The 16,561-nt window shown below is 39.2% G+C and overlaps 1 protein-coding gene across 2 annotated transcripts; it reads right to left on the bottom strand.

The window, feature by feature from the left end:
* Window positions 1–4,856: 4,856 nt before the first annotated feature.
* LOC103463971 (kynurenine--oxoglutarate transaminase 3) lies at window positions 4,857–16,561 on the bottom strand. Of its 2 annotated transcripts, none has more exons than XM_008407750.2 (14): window positions 16,402–16,561; window positions 14,847–14,934; window positions 14,564–14,625; window positions 13,883–14,027; window positions 12,920–13,069; window positions 12,754–12,840; window positions 12,105–12,227; window positions 11,916–12,036; window positions 11,723–11,799; window positions 11,556–11,645; window positions 9,660–9,846; window positions 9,440–9,513; window positions 9,272–9,358; window positions 4,857–9,021 (listed from the first exon to the last, which is right to left on the bottom strand). In XM_008407750.2, exons 2-14 carry the CDS (start codon window positions 14,931–14,933, stop codon window positions 8,965–8,967), a joined length of 1,347 nt encoding a protein of 448 aa, XP_008405972.1. In that variant the 5' UTR covers window position 14,934; window positions 16,402–16,561; the 3' UTR covers window positions 4,857–8,964. The 2 variants fall into 2 exon arrangements, with proteins under 2 accessions (XP_008405972.1, XP_008405971.1); XM_008407749.2 differs by having other exon boundaries at window positions 16,406–16,561.

The following is a 16,561-nucleotide window of genomic DNA, read 5'->3' as shown; positions in this document are numbered from 1 at the left end:
TCTTTCTTTCTACAAAAAACTGTATGATAAAAGCTTTCAGGTTGGTGCTTTGGTCTCAGCTAAACCTTTTTTTGAAGGAAAATTTTATTTACAAAGATTTCAAAATTCATTTTATTTGTCGTTTTGTTTATTTATTTTGGATATTTGAAATGCCTTCCAGTTGCAGTGCTAAATGTTCATTATAATTTTAAGTTTACTGATCTTCCAGATTGTGTTCTTGCATTATAATTTTCCCATTAACATTTATTGCTTAAAAATGGTCTAAAAACAACAATAATATTGTTTATCAAAAATCAAAATTTGTTATTGTGACAGGTCTACACACATATGATTTATAGTGTAGTTAGTTTATTGCCATGGATGGCATAGTTACTTTGAAAGAGTAATTTGATTAGTCAATGAAAAATTCATCCATCAGCTAGAAAATGTGCATCTCTTTTCCCTCCATCGTTTACGTTTGTGTCGCTGGTGTTACATATGAAACGTATCTCCCCAAGGAAAAAGAAGAAAGCAACAATATGTGTTTTCTAAAAATAATCACAAATACTTAACTTGGATACGTAATTTTAATCTGATTATTGGATTGTACATAGTAACACGTTAGATTACGCGTTACAAGGGGTCAGATTAGAGTAACAGTTGATGACACCATTGTTTGACATTTTTGCTCAAGCTATTTACGGATCTTTCAAGTTTCCGATATGTGTCCCCCCCAATGATAAACTTGTTCCTACGCCCTTGGCTCTGAGGACAACCACGGTAACTGTAGTAAAAGTGCTGATCCTTCGTGTCTGCTACTAGCATGTGCTAAATGAAAATGGGCGCCTTCTTCTTCTTCTTCTTCAGATTTCAACGGCAGCTTGCATCCATTATTGTTGCACTACTGCCATCTGTTGGATCCTAATATCTATACCTCAAATTCTCATAATGATCCCAGTATTATTTTTTTTTTAAAAAGAAGAAAAATCTGATTTTTCCCCTCAATGCTATTTAACTGATCAACAACATTCTCAAATTTCAATTCCCTATTAAAACCTAATTCCCTTTTAATGGGTGCTTTCTTCTTTTATTTCCAATTTTGACTTCCAATGATTCACTTCCTGCTAAAGAGCCCCCTGGTGGTTGAAGAAAAATCCACATATAAGCGGCTTATAGTCCGGAAAATACGGTATATGAAAAAAAATCAGAATGCTCTCTGGTGTTGGACTACTGCTTTAGACATTTTGATGCTGGATCAACAGAAATAAATGGGCTGAATATACTACTGGCCCTCCTTGTGCATTGGGTGACGTCGGTGCTACGTCATCTGAAACCCAGCAAAAGCTGCTCGAGCTAAATTTGATATTGCTAACTCGAGATTAGCCTCATATAAGCACTTTCAGCATTCCATTTATGCACAAAAATCATTTACATCCAGTATTCACTCATCAGAAGATTGAACAGGCCAAAATAAAGATGTACACTCTGCATCCACAGATATGCTATGTCTGTTTCCCCTTAGCTTAGTTCTTTCAGGAAGCCTTCTAGAACAGCGTAGCAGAGGTATCATGACCTTTCACCTGCCTCACTTAGGTCCCGCCCTCATTTATGATGATACATTCGGTTTATATCTACCAATGAAATAAAAGAAAATACAACATTGGCAGCGTTGTGAACAGAACACTTTTTTTTAGATGTATGTTTGAAACAAACTGCGGCAAATAAATAGTATTTTTACCCCAAATAAATGACAAAGCCTCTGGCGGCTTAAAGCATTTTTAACAAAAACAACCATTAACAAACAAATGAACTAGATTTTACTGTGCTTTTAACCCGTGCTTCTAGTATGCTTATTCACACACTAGCAATTACTAATGCAATGTGTAATAGATTGAACATTTAGTAATTCTATTAATGGAGTTATCAAATACTATTGACTCCAGTAATAGTATTTATATTTTAGCCTCATTAGTCTGAAATGAATATTTTAGAGAGGGCTTCATGCTGTTACCAGCTAAAATAACAAACACAATTTAATACATTTTAAGAACTCTGGGGACCTATTCTATGGAGGGTTGAGGAAACCACAGCTAGCTTGCATTTATTGTAGGGTTAAAATTACTCATCATCAGTCATTAACCTTACAAAATCTGTACCTCACAACAGATGGCATGTTTTCACTAAAGCAGTTTTAGCACCACACACATTGAAATACACAATCGAAAGAAGAACATTTAAGTTGTTTTATCCTAAACTAATTCCATCTCTGCACAGGCTCTAGGTATTACTTGAACTGTTCTTGTCAACAGGAAATATTTTTAATGTAATAAAACACACACATTCCAAAAAGATTCAGTTTTGTCTTGTTTGTCCTCAGAATATTTTCCCCGAGTTCTTGGGAGTCATCGAGACATTTTAGGGCAAAAATTGGATGCAGCATTGTGTTCTTTGATGCCCTTATAACTCAGTCTCTTTCTTATTGTTGAATTATGAACTTTGACCTTAACTGAGTCAAGTGAGGCCGGTTGCATTTTAGATGTTGCTTTAGGTTCTTTTCTGACCTCCTGGATGAGTTGATTGTCTCTTGAACTAATTTTGGTTGTCCAGTCATTGTTCCATGTTTCCCCATGTCCATGTGTGGATAATGTTTTTATAACACTTTTAACACATTTACACTGGTAATTACTTAAAGTAATTACCAAGGTCAGCCTTTGTCTGATATTTCAAACGTCTAAGTGTGACAAAACAGCAACAGTGGAAGAAATCAGAAAGGAGGCAACTTTTTCGCAGCGCCGTGTCTCGACTGTGACGTAAAGAAGTAACTGATAAACTGACACTAAACATTTCAGATCTTCCCCAGCTAATTATTTCACATGTGAGCATTCTGCCCGTTTTCATTATTCACAAAGGAAGAGCTGCGTTTAAACCTAATACAAACTGAAGACCTAGTTTATATTCAACATTTCTAATTAACAGTTTCTCTTGATGCACATTCTCTATCTCTCTGATCGCTCAGATAACAACTTTCATCATCATCTTTTGATGTTTACACAACACAAAAACCAGGCATTGAGGAGATTTATGCCGCACGCTCGCCTTCCTGATAACATTTGCATTTACTAGTCAATTAAGTTGATTAAATTCATATTCCAAGTGTGATTCACCACAGTTATTGCTTGGCAAATTAAAAGAAGGAGGGGAAAAAAAAGAGAAGAGATTGCCACAGAGAAAAGCAAGTGTCAGCTTGCATTAAGCTATAAACAACACAGGACAATAGAAATGACACGTTTTGACAGTGTAGCCTGGCATGTGAGTTCAAAGACGTGAGGCTCTCCTGCTCGGGCGCCGCGTCTCCTCCAAGTGACAATTCCCGTTTTAGTTCCCCGCCACGCGGCCACGCCGAGTTCTGTCCTCGGCGTCCGTATTCCCACAAGCCAGCTCTATCTTGTAAATCCCACGCAATTAGCAGCCTTAACATACCCAGTAACATTCGCACGATGATCCGAACCTCCTTTGTCCAATTAACAAAATGTAGGTTGGAAAATAAATGGCAGACGCTGAGGCAAATTAATTATGTGTCCACCAAGCTGTTAGCCTGCGCGCAAGAGAGAAGGGGCTGGCAGTAGGAGCGGGGCGCACACCCACCATATGGCCTGTGTGAGAGAGGAGAGAGGACATCATTTGTGGATGGAGGGGTAGGAGATGGGGGGGTTGGCGCGGTGGTGCACCCTTGATATTCTCACAGATATTTACGTCTCTGTCACAATGGGGCGTAATGTGCTGGGCGACGCAGCACAATTAGTCTACCAGAAATGTTTTAATGATGACGGCTTACGCGATTAGCACTTTATTTTTGATCCATCTGTAATCCCCTTGAGCGCATTTTATTTGTCCGTGGGAATTCTGCTGCTTTTGTTTCGGAAATGGTTCTCGACTCAATTTCGTTTCTTATCCGCAAGCTGCAGCAAAAAGGGCCTCTCAAGGCCCTGTACAGAGAGGAGAGCGAAATCAGTGTCCGGTGAAACGCTGTGCAGATCGCTCCAAAATACAATCCAAGCTCATAAGTCTGCTCCTTCAACCATCCCTTTAGCTTCCTTGGAACATTTGTGTTTTTGAAGGGGGGGTGGAGGGGCACTCCACCAAGTCTACAAATTGATTTCAGCTCGTGAAATCAGCCTTTTTGCAGTTCCTGATCATGTTACAGTGATGATTATCTTGGCCCAGGCTCTTTATAACACAGAGCTGAGGAGGCACCAAGGTCCTAATGAGGGATAGCAGAGTGCAACTCTGCCATTAAGAGGACAGATAATACTGGAGAGCTAATTGGGATGTATAGGGTTAAGTCATTTTTTACCCATAGTGCCTTACCACAGATGGAAAATCAGGGTAACTGTACCTTTGCTGCAACAACTTCATTGGTTGTAAAAATGTAAGTTTGTTAAGCACCTATTGACTTTTTTACACTGAAATACATTTTGGAGGGCATTAGATATTAGCCATTAAAATGATTTTAACTATAATCAGCCATGTTGGTTTGTAAATGTAATGATTGTTAATCCAACTACCTAAAGGCTATGAACAGAATTTACCTGAAGATGTTGGGTCAGTCAGTCATTAGTTATCCTTAGTTATCATGTCCAGGTTTCAACACAGAATGCTAAGGCTGGTATATTTATATGGAAAACTTTATTGTGCAAATTAATATATCAGCTAAGAAAACTACAATAGTGGTTAAGAAAGTAGGAGTAACAATATAAGTTTCTGCGTTTAGCGAGGTCAGCAATATTAATAGCATGCTGAGCTTTTTAACATCCATTTAATGCTTATTGTTTATTTCCTTTCAAATGGCAACTTGTGATAGAAAAGCCAGCACAGAACCTGTTGCGACTTTGATTTTATTCGGTCGAAACATTTCTGCAACATTCCATGCACAATGTGAGTGGCGCTCACCAAATAGGAGAAGTAGCAGGGCCCCAGTATTAATGCTTACATAGAAGATATAATAAACTTGCTAGAATAACTTCCGGTTTAGCATACCTTCCATTGTGGCCTCTTGCTTTTGTGTTGAGGCTGCTGTTTGATACATTGCTTTAAAATTAAAGTTTTGTTGACCATAGAAAGGCATGACTGGACACACACAGAAGGAATATTGAAAACAAAACGTTACATGCAATACTAAAACAAAACAAAACTAAATGTTGAATAAAGGCAGATTTTCTCTCCAGCGACATCTACTGTATAAAATAAGAACTGCAGTGGATGTCGTCCACCTCAAGAGGCAACATGAACTTCAGCACGGAGCTGTCGAACTCATTTTCCTCTCGGGCCACATCAAGATCATGAATGACCTTAGAGGACCGGTTGTGGCAGAATCTATTCATAAAACTAACTATTAACAAGCTATTAAAACATTATGGCTATAGTTGCGTTCAATAAACTTACTTCTAAAAATAAATGAACATTCAACATTGAAGCAATTCGGCGCGACGCAAATAAAAACTGATTTGATTTGAGTGATAAAGTAATACTGAAGCACACGACTTGTTATTTTGACATTCTATTTCTGTGGCCCCAGAAATAGCAGCAGTGGGCTGGATTTGGCCTGGAGTTTGATTTTGATGTTGGAATTCCCTCAGGACATCTGTTGCGCCCTGCGGCCGGCGTTGCCATGAGCAGCCATCTTTACTTTGCTCGGTGTTATGCGCCACAAACAAAACGTGTGCAGACACCAACTCCCAACATTAAACTCTAGCAGTTCAGTTCAATACCAGAATATTTCCATCATTACTCTTATATATAGCATAAAGTTGTGAGTTTTGTGCACAGTTTGTGTCATGGCTCTATTAAACGACTCAAAGTAATACCTCCCCCCCCCCTCTCTCTCTCTCTGGCTACCCGAATGCATGACCAACAGAGCCACCTAGAGGCAACACGAGGTAGCACAAACATCTGGTGTGATTTTTAGGGCATCAGTAACCTAAATCCTGCTTCATAACGGGATTGTGACATTAGATTATTGGCACGGCAATCGTAATTAACATAAATTATGTGATGGTGTTCAACCTAATCCAGGAGAATCTGGGAAATGCACATTAAAAGATGTCTGATAACAGCAGCTCGCATGATAATCCCACTCCGGATTTTTCTCCTGCAGTGGTGTTTCCCAGCACCGGTTCTCACGCTGTATTAAGGGTGCAGACCGTTATTTGTATAGGCCCCGCTGGAGGAGAAGTTCACCAACACGTCAAGCTGACTGCGGACACTTGTAACCATGAGGCCTTGGACTCAGGACTGAGCAGCAAAAGAAACATATCTTTACGGCATGTGGTTATTTATACCCTCCCTTTGGTTTCCGGTTCACTCAGTCCCGACATGCTGATATTAATCTCCGGGGGGTCTGAAGCTGGGGCACCTCCTCACTTTCCAAACATTTGTCTAGCAGAACACAACACCTTCCTCCCTCCCAGCGGCACAATTTCACGCCAAGTAGCTTGGAACGCTAACTATTAACTCTGAAGCTACAATTAAAAGCATTTCATCAGATAACGCTTCCTCCACCGGATTAAGGCCAGGCATGCTGCTGCTGACTGTGACAGCTGGAAATGGCTTGAAGTTGGCTATTTACTACTGCAAATTTACAGAGCACACATTCCACGCTTCAGGCACGGAACACCTTCATTATTTGTCTGCGTTCCCGTCAGGCAGCACAGGCCGCACGCCAAAGAGAAAGATCCATGTTCCTCATTACTGACTGACAGAATGGAGCTTTTATTTGTGGCTGCTAATAAAATGTTAACATCTTGATGTCTGCCGTAGGTACGTTTTCAGTGCAATCACTGGGTCTTCAAAAACCGAGCAGCAAACTGGTTTACATATTTCACTGTGGTTTTGGATCAGGGATTCCTAAACTTTTTCAGGTCATGGGCTCTCAAACCAGCACACAATGCTACAAAATATGTAAGGAAACATCAACTTGTCACTTTCATTCACAATTCAATAAGTATCACATTCACTTAGCATAAATGCTGCCTCATACTTTCTGATTTTAGTCATGAGTTCTTAGCATTTTTTTGTAGCGGTGTCCTCTACAGCAGGGCTGCTGCACAGTTGTTTTCTGCTCGCTGTGCTAGTTATGTGAATATTATGTGTTCAAATAATGAATCTAGGCCTAAATCTAACTGATGTCCAAAGATGTTCTCCATTTAGCCTGAGCTAAGTGGAGAACAGGTTTTCCATGAATGTGCAAAGCTGGTAGAAACATACCACTGAAGACTTGCTGCTGTAATTGGTGGCAAGGATTGTCCAATTCAAATAGAATTAACCCTTAAGCCTGAACACGAGCACCTGCCACACTTTTCAGAAATATATTTGTAAAATTTTGAATCATTTTCTTCCTCTTCACTATTATGCACTACTTTGGTTTAGCTCTGACACATAAAAATGTAGTAAAATCATTTGTGACCTTAACATGACAGGTTGAGGTACTCATTCTTTTGGCAATGTAATTTTAAACGATATATATTTTATTAAATCAACATAATCTTAGTTCTACTGTAAATTTGGAGCATCTTCTGCTGTAAACAAATAGGTTTTTTTCATTATTAAAAGTCTCTCTGATGCTTCTGTGCTGTTTTTCCATCCAACAGCCGCAAACAGACAACTGAATGCAAAAGTAGATTTCAGTTTGTTTTAAATCCACTAAATGGTTTTCGTCCTGTTGTTTCCTTTGCTGCAGGATTTCAGCAAAACAAACCCTGTGCCACAGGACGACGGAGTTCTGCCGCAGTGCTGTGTACTTTGTCTCCCTCTAGTGGTTCAACACAGCAGTTAACTTTGCACCAGCTCTGGTAGAAAATATGACAGTATACATTCATTTCTAATTCAGAAATGTTTAGATTTAATTTTATGAAAACGTGATTTAGCTTTACAATACATTTCCTAGTTTGGTTTATTTATATAATTGGGTTAATAAGATATGCTTCTCCTTTTTAACCATATCAGAGGTTTTTATTTCAACTTTTTCAGTTATTTTCCCACCAACCAGTTTTTGAAGCCCTTACGAATCTTTTAAATAATTATGCCTCCACTTGTAGCTTTTGGTTAGGACATTTAGATGAATTCTAATTATGAACCTTTTTCTCTTCACCTTTAGCCTTTTCAACACTAGCTTTTAAAATCTTGTTGGCGTTTTCTATACCAATCCTTAACCTATTTCTACCCTTTGTGCTATTGTACCTTTTTCTTTTTTACAGCCAACTTTTAAATGGCTCCATGCCATGTAAAACAGAGCTTCCTACTGGTTCATGTTGAAGGTTTACTGGGCCTCTAAAATGAGCAATTTTCATACCTTCAAGTCAATGTCAGTGGAGAACAAGCTCTGCAGCTTACAATAAAACTGCTTAGAGAAAGATATTTAAGAATTCAACTTACAGAACTTTGCTAACATTCTATGAACAGTTTTTTTTCTTAACATTTTTCAAGTGGTAGCCGTATTTTACTACATTTACAGCTGCACGTCTCAACCAGCTTCGCAAAATAGCACAAACTCAGACTGAATGGAGAGAACCTGTGAACATCGTTTTCCTAGTCCTGCTGCCACAAGTGAAAAAAATGTTACCCAAAGCAACCTGCCCCTGAGAGAAAGTTATTTGCCTCTAAACCTAGTAACTGGTGATGCCACTATTTATCTTTTTTTTTTTTACATTTAATGTCCCGAGTTTAAGTCATGACCTGATGGTCGGCCATTCAGTTTGAAAGCCTACTTCACGTTGTCAGAAAGGTTCTACTTTATACATCTCTTAACCCAACAGGTCTGACAGAAATCATAGTCAAACTGAAATTAATTTAAAAAAAAACAAAACAAACCCAGACAGTATTAAGATGTCATTGTAGTTAGTTTGAGTATTTCTTTTTCTAATATGGCAATTGCCTCTAAAAATGTTCTCATTTCTGGTTAATTCCCATTTGTTCAAACTCTACATCCTGCTAAACGTTCCTCCAGTTTTTTAAGATGTCCCCTGCTGCTTCCAGAGTGCCGTCTTCCTGTAAAACAAAGAGAACAAAAACCTCAGGTTAGAAAACCTTCCACTGCTCTGTGTAACAACGCTGACCAGTCACATTTTATATTTTTCCTTCAGATTTTTAAAGATAAAGCAGTCTAGATCTAATCCTTCTATTGATCCACAGAACTAAGTTTCTAACTTTAAAATGTAATAAGGCTGGTCTCCATGGTAGCAAACCAGAAAGAAATGAATGGTGGGACATTCTGCCCCATGGACATTTTACAGTCTACCTTTATGAAGCACAGGCGAATATATTTCTCAAACTGCTCCTTGGACTCCTCTCCGACAAACGCTGTGACAGGAATAGCAGCTAATTTCTGTGGGAAATCACTTATCAGGACTTTGATTTATGATAAACAATTTCCAGCATGAGTAATCTCACCAATAACTATTCCTACCTTTTCTTTAATCATCCACTTAACAAACTTGTAGTCGTAGGCTTCATCGTCGCCCATGTGGGACAGGTCCTGATCTAAAATAAATCCAATTTAGGGTTAGAAACGTTGCTTAGTGAAGTAAGAACGAGGAAAAGCTACAGAGCTGTGGTCTGTGATGAGGAAGTCTGACTTCATGTTATTGTAGGGACTGATGCTGGAGTCAGTTTGGTCAGTAACTCACTGAGAGGCGTGACGTCTACCAGCATGAAGTAGCCTCCCTCTGGGATGACTGGACTCATCCCAGCCTCCTGCAGGATGGCGGCCAGGCGGTCCCGCTTTCCCTCCAGTTCCTCAGCCAGTGAAGAGAAGTAACAGTCGGGCTGACCCATCAGCTTATAGTTCAGCAGCAAACCCTGAGCCACTGCCTCCTGAACGGCAGCACAGAAAAACTATCAGGTCCTTCTAAAGTCTTGATATTATTTCACATTTAGTCAAATTACATCCACAAAATTTCATTTCTTGTATTACGACTTTATGTTCAACTGAGAACAAAACTGCTCTGCAGAGCAGAGAGGCAAGCAGGTCAGAGCCGGTGGTAGCCACCTCTAGCTAAAAACTTAGAGTAACGCTTAAGTGCTAATCAGAAATATTAAATCTGCTAATGCTAAAATGCTATACCAACATGATACAAAGTGGAAGCTAATGCTAAAGAATGCTAATGTCAACCATTTTGATTAGCACCATGTGTCAATTACATAATGTGTTTGATACAACAGGGTCAAACTTGGCATTGCACAGCTTTATGCACGGTTTATAAACGGCTTCGGTTTTTAGTTGTTGATTTTTGCTAAATCTGTTGCCGATTTTGCCCAAATGACCCCAGCATGGCTTCAGTCAGGCAGCACACAGGTCGTCATCTTGAAGCCTCACACGGTGTGGCTCATTTTCCACCCTCATGTTGTTTTTCTCATGTAACGACAGGGCAGTGCCTCCCATGGTGGCTGCAGCCTCAGGCTCCTGCCTACATCTTATGTTGTTCTCTTTGTCTTTATTTTTTCTTTATGGGTGACACTGAAACACTGAAACAAATTTGGTTGCATTTCTGTACAATGACAATAACGGCTGATTCTGACGTCGGAAGATGTACACGCTATAGTTCTACAGTGATGCATTCTGGGAACAGAATAAACGTAATTTGTTGCACCCACAAAAATTATCTCAAAATAATTCATATATGTTACACTTTGCATATTAATTTAACCCTCCTGTTGTCCTCATTTTCTGTGTTTAGGGAAAACACATACAAATCTCGGTCATTTTGACCCGAGGACAACAGGAGTTAACACCTCTGATTGATCTTTTATGTAATTGTATTTTTCTATGTACCTCATATGCTTGCTTCTTGCATACTTGCCACTTGCTCAATAAAAATAAAAAAGAGAACTTCAGAAGAGGAAATTGAACTGCGTTAACAGTCTTCATCCACTTCCAAATAGGAACATGAATATAAATGTCTAACTACTTGAAGTATTTTTAACAGTCGATAAAAACTTTCAACATAGTTGTCAAACTTTATTCAACTGAAAGTTTACATAACAGCTGAATAAATTAGTACTTTAGAATGTATCCGGAAAAAATTCTTTGTTGGAAGCTAAGTCTGCTAAATGTTTTCAGAGTTAGTGAAACACTAAAAAATGTGTTTCCCTATTAGCGGAAATGTGCCCAGAATTCTCCCATCAGCTCTGAATCATGTTTGTTAACCAGTTCAACCTCATTTCCTTCCGTAAAACATACTTTTACAATAAATATCTAATGTTTTTATTTCCCACCACATTTGCTTAAATATCCATCCACTTAACAAACTTGCATGCTTAAATATAAAATGTTAGTACATCCAGAGCAAACTGGAACCAAAGTGAAAGTCTTTGCATTCACAAACTCGGTCGGCGAAAACAACAAAGATTTGCTTCTGGAAAACAAAGCTTCCTTTTTCTTCCACTTTGAGACTTTGCAGCACCGTGTGACAGTCAATCACAAAAAGTCTTCCTAAAAAACATTGAGGTTTGTTGTTGTAACCAACAAAACATGAAACAATTCAAGAGCCGTGAGTTTTTGTAATTGGCTGTGTGTGACGTACCTGTAAAGGTGTAGGGCAGGTGTACAGAGTGTTCTGCATGACGGTCTGCAGGTGTTTTATCAAGTGCTCAGGTCCTATAGACCAACCCAGCTGGAACAAACAGGTAAACACAGGTAAACAATGGACAAGATGAAGGAAACCAAACTCTTGATGGAGCGTTTCCTCACCTTCCAACCGGTAACACTAAAGGTCTTCCCTGCGCTGCCGATGGTTATCGTTCTGTCCCACATTCCAGGCAGAGTGGCTGCAGAGAGATGATCCTGTTCCAGATTATTATTTACTTTTATTACAAAGCATACACCCGATTACTTTTTGTCTTTCCTAACTTCTGTCAGTAAGTGAACCAAAGTGGAAACGCACCAATCTTGACGTGCTGGTGTCCCTTATAGACGAGCCACTCGTAAACCTCGTCGCTGAAGCACAGCGTGTCGTGTTTAATGCAGAGGTCTGCGATCACCTGCAGCTCGCCTCTGGTAAAAACCTGTGGGAGAAGAAGTACGGTTGGCGCAACAAGTACCACCAACTGGTGGGGCTCATGCGGGTACTCACCTTCCCTATAGGATTGTTGGGCGTATTGATGATGATTGCTTTTGTCTTGGAGCTGAACTTTGCAGAGAGCTCGTCTGGGTCGAGATACCAGTCGGCACTAGAGACTGCCTTCTTTCCAGATTTCTGCAATATGGGAGAGAAAAATGTACATTATGAATCCAAACAACAACCCCAAAGAATAAAAGGAATCAGTTATGCATTTATCAATGAATATTTGCAAACTTTGCAGAAAAAAGGCTCTCTGCTGAAAAATTGTGGTAACTTTGCCACAAGAGAATATTATTGAAAAGACAACAACATACTGCTGCTGACTTTATATAGAAAAGGGCTCTGGATAAATCTGAATTTCATCTTTGTTTTCAACTTTTGGGCTTATGTACCCTTTTAGTATAGATCCTACGCAATATTTTATAGACGAGACCCCAGGACTGTCACTAAACATAGAACTGGCTCCCTCCTCCAGTGATGCTGTGGACCCCGTTTCTCTTCCAAAGCTCTTTGAAACATGTGAAGTGCGCAACGTGTCATAAGAACGTATAAACACCCAGAGATTAGTAGAAAAATTCTACTGTTTGGTGGGACAGAGAAGAAAGCAAGTCTAATTTCTAATTTTCAACAGTTTCTGGCATCGACTTCCAGATGAACTTACAGGCCGTAATGGGATCAACACAGGCTTGGCTCCGGCCATTCTGACCATCGGTACGTAGCAATCAAAGAAAGGTTCCACTATGATCACCTGTGGAAAGATTAGATGATGAATAAATCTACTATATTGTCACACATACATGGTTATAAATGTACATATGAAAGCTCACCTCATCTCCTTCATCCACCAGGCCCTGCATGATGCTAAATAAGGAACCATAACCCCCGACTGTGACCAGGATTTCTTTAAGAGGGTCAACCTGGCGACTGTAAACCTTCCCATACACCTGAGAAAGGGCCTTCACTAAGGATGGGTGACCCTGTTGAAACAATGGAGGGGAGAATATAAGACAGTTAATATTGAATCTATCAATATCAATAACTGATAACACAAAGAGTAAGGAGTTCTATCATAAAATATGTCCTGCCTGCAAAATCAGTGTACCTGCAGCTTTCAACAAATCAAATTTAAGGCTTGTTAATGCCACCTGGAATGAAATTTACGACTGAAAAAACTAAATATGGAGAATAGAAAGGGTGGATCTTGCTGCATTACAATATTCATTACAATATGCATTACAAAATTCTGTAAAATTTCTGGGGTCTGTTTGTGGATCTTGGCAGCAGCTTTGAGCTTCTCATACTGCATATGGCGCTAGACAGCCTTAACCCCCGTAGTGCCTATAGTTAAAACGTTTTTTTCTCTTTATATCGTATGTGTTGGCAGCTCAAGTGAGCCTGAGGCGAAAACAAATCTCATCCAGCCTACTGGAGATAAACTTGTACCGATTATAGATGCAAACAAAGCTAGCAGAGGTATGTTAGCAGCAAGTTAGCGGTAGCATCAACTGCCTCGAGTCACAGAACGGAATCAAGATGCTTGTACCAGAAAAGTCCCCAGAGGAAAAAAAACAAAAAAAAAAAAAACATTAAACATACATGCATAAGAACAACTTATATAAAAAAAATAAATCACTTTAAGATATTATATTTTAAGACCTTAATTTTCTACACACAGTTTAATACTTTTTAAGGAATGCTCGGACACGTCTTTGCGCCTCCGTTGTTTTTATATTTTAGATGTGAGCTTCTCTGTGACCACCACCAGGATTTCAGGAGTTCTGTAAACCTACAAAGCCTCTGGTGTACTGGTTCATGCGGTCCACTGACGCGGCCTTCGCCAAAGCATCCTTGACATAAGAAGGCGGGGGGATGTCTGGAAAGCCCTGGCCGAGGTTGACGATAGATGGGTCGGCTGCTACCGACGTGAACGCCACCCTGTGGACAAGGGGACTCTGATTTAAGAGTAAAACACTGTGAAATACTGAATCTTTGAATCAAATTCCCATTCATTGACTCTGTTTATTTTTTGTTTTAATAAAATTTGCATAACCATACTCATCTGTTTGACATCCAAAAGATGGCATGTATTGTTTAGTGATATCAGTAACTAAAAATCACCAAATCCAGTTAAAAACCAACAACATGAATACATCTGAAGCTGTGGAACTGTTGACTTTCAGTGACAGACTGCTTCAGAGCTGAAGCTCTTCAGAGCTGAAGCAGCAACAGAAAAAGGTTCCACCTCTACTAAAAGGTCACAAACTGGAAGAAGAGGAGAGGAGTTCGCATAAATAATCAGGCATCAGCCAACAGGGCTTTAGAAAACAAGAAAGAGGAACATTTTAAACTGAAATCAAAACCAAACGGGTCAATGTATACCATAATAAGCTCTAAACAAGCGTTTTTTAATATGAACACAGTAAATAGTGCATGTAAAGTCGCTTAAATGCTTTTAATTCTTCTTCACTTACCAAACATTTTTGTCCAGTCCCTCAATTCTCTTAGCATGAGTGTGTCTTGACGCCATTACAGACTGTAAAAGAGAAACAAAATGCATCTCACTGCTCGAAGTGCTAACTACATTAACGTTTGGCGCATCCTGCGTAGAGACTCTTAGCCAGGCCACAGAGTGCACTCAGAGAGCAGCTCAAAGTGAGTTAATCATCAACTGCAGGAGTCGGCTACGGCTACAGCTTTGAGGAGAGTTTATTCCACGCCACCAATAGTGCGCTGGTTGTGTGAAGCGTTTCCTACCTGTGAAGTACAAAACCTCCGGCAGTTTGTGGGAAATGAACGACATGTGAACCTGAAGGCATTCAGGATCCGCCGTGTAAAGCTCATCCTGGAGGAACAGGGAACAAAAGCTCAACACAAAGCTGGAAAAATGAGGACTTCTTTTGGATACTCAACTAAAATGTCAATCTCTGATTAGATATTTCCAATTTTGTTTATTTTACATATTCAATAACTCAAAGTATTATTTATAAAACATGACTCAGTAAATGCCGTCTCCAATAAGTCAAGAAGATATGGGACAAGAAGAACATTAAAACAAGACATACTTGGATAACTACAAGGTTTCCCCCAGAAAACCTGCTAAGCCTGGTGGTTGGGCGTCATTCATCCAGCGGTCCGTTGTGTTTTTGAGTTACATTTTTTTTTTAAAGTTGATAGGAAATTTGAAAATATTACTTAATATTTATGTTACTGAAAGATTGGAATATTAACGCCTAAACACCAACTATAAAGTCTTTGAAAAAAATGGAAACATTTTAAAAAGACAAATAAATGAGCAATGTTTATCCTGGTCGGGGCACAAGTAAAGCCTGGTGCCCTGATCTAAGTTGCTGCAACGTTTCTTTGTTTTGTGCAGATTGTAACAAATATTTTTGTTTTCAACAATTCTGAAAAGAATAGGCGTCATGTTGTGGAAATTTTAAGGGATTTTGCCTTCATCTAATTTATTTTAATTATAATAACCTGCCACTTTAACAAGAATGTGTAGCTTTCAATTATGTATGGAATAAAACAGAAATTAAATAACAAAAAAAGTAGCCTTAAAGCAATTTATCAAATTCCTGAACATAGACAGCTAAATAAGGTGTAAAGTTAATTTAATTATGCATTTCATAATTTTTTTATGAAAATGTGGTATTTGTGGAGCACCATAAAAAATTACATATAGATTAAGTGAATCATTAATTTGTGGATAAATAATTAATAATTATGTGTTTTGGTTTTTTTTTTACAAATAAAATATGTAACTTGCAGTTTAAACATGAATGTTTCTGTCCCTTGGCTGTTGTTAAACTTTAAACACTAGTTGGCGCCAATGTGCGTTTTAACATTCAAGGGGGGGTTCATGAAAAAGGGTCAAAGTGTCAAGTCAAGTGCACTGAAACAAACCATCAGACTCACACAGATAAAAACCTCTGTGGAGTTTTTCACCAACATGCTTGCAGCACAGAGGCGTTTTCCGCCACTGGCTTGCATGCGCCACAGACAGACAACTGCTGATTGGAAAGCCAGTCAGGAAGCTAGCTAGCACTGGCTAATTCTAGTTAATGTTATGGCTGCAGGACCTATCCTCTGCATAGCTAACTCTGTGGAGTTAGCATAAACTCCACAGTTAGCATAGCTAACTGTGGAGGTAGCTATGCTAACATATCACAATATGCCTCTAACATATTGTGATATGTTAGAGGCATATCACAATAAATGCCTCTAACAACAGTAAGCCCATAAGATACGTGTTCCACACTCTGACAGAGCTTAAGTTAGCAGAGCAGCAGCAGCAGCAACAACTTACTTACAGTAGCTGTGCTGTTCAAACTGAGCTCCAGTGTTCCAGCAGGAGGACACTTTTCTCTTCACACGCTGGGGGAAAAAAATGCTGCCTTTGTAAACATCGGAAGTGGTGCTTAGGGGGGCGAAGTAAGCGTATGGTGAAATAGTCTCACGAAAAAAAA

Source organism: Poecilia reticulata, linkage group LG4, assembly GCF_000633615.1.
Source record: "Poecilia reticulata strain Guanapo linkage group LG4, Guppy_female_1.0+MT, whole genome shotgun sequence".
Classification (NCBI taxonomy): domain Eukaryota; kingdom Metazoa; phylum Chordata; class Actinopteri; order Cyprinodontiformes; family Poeciliidae; genus Poecilia; species Poecilia reticulata.
The sequence above is the reverse complement of the archived record's forward strand: the minus strand, read 5'-3'. Positions and strand labels throughout refer to the sequence as shown.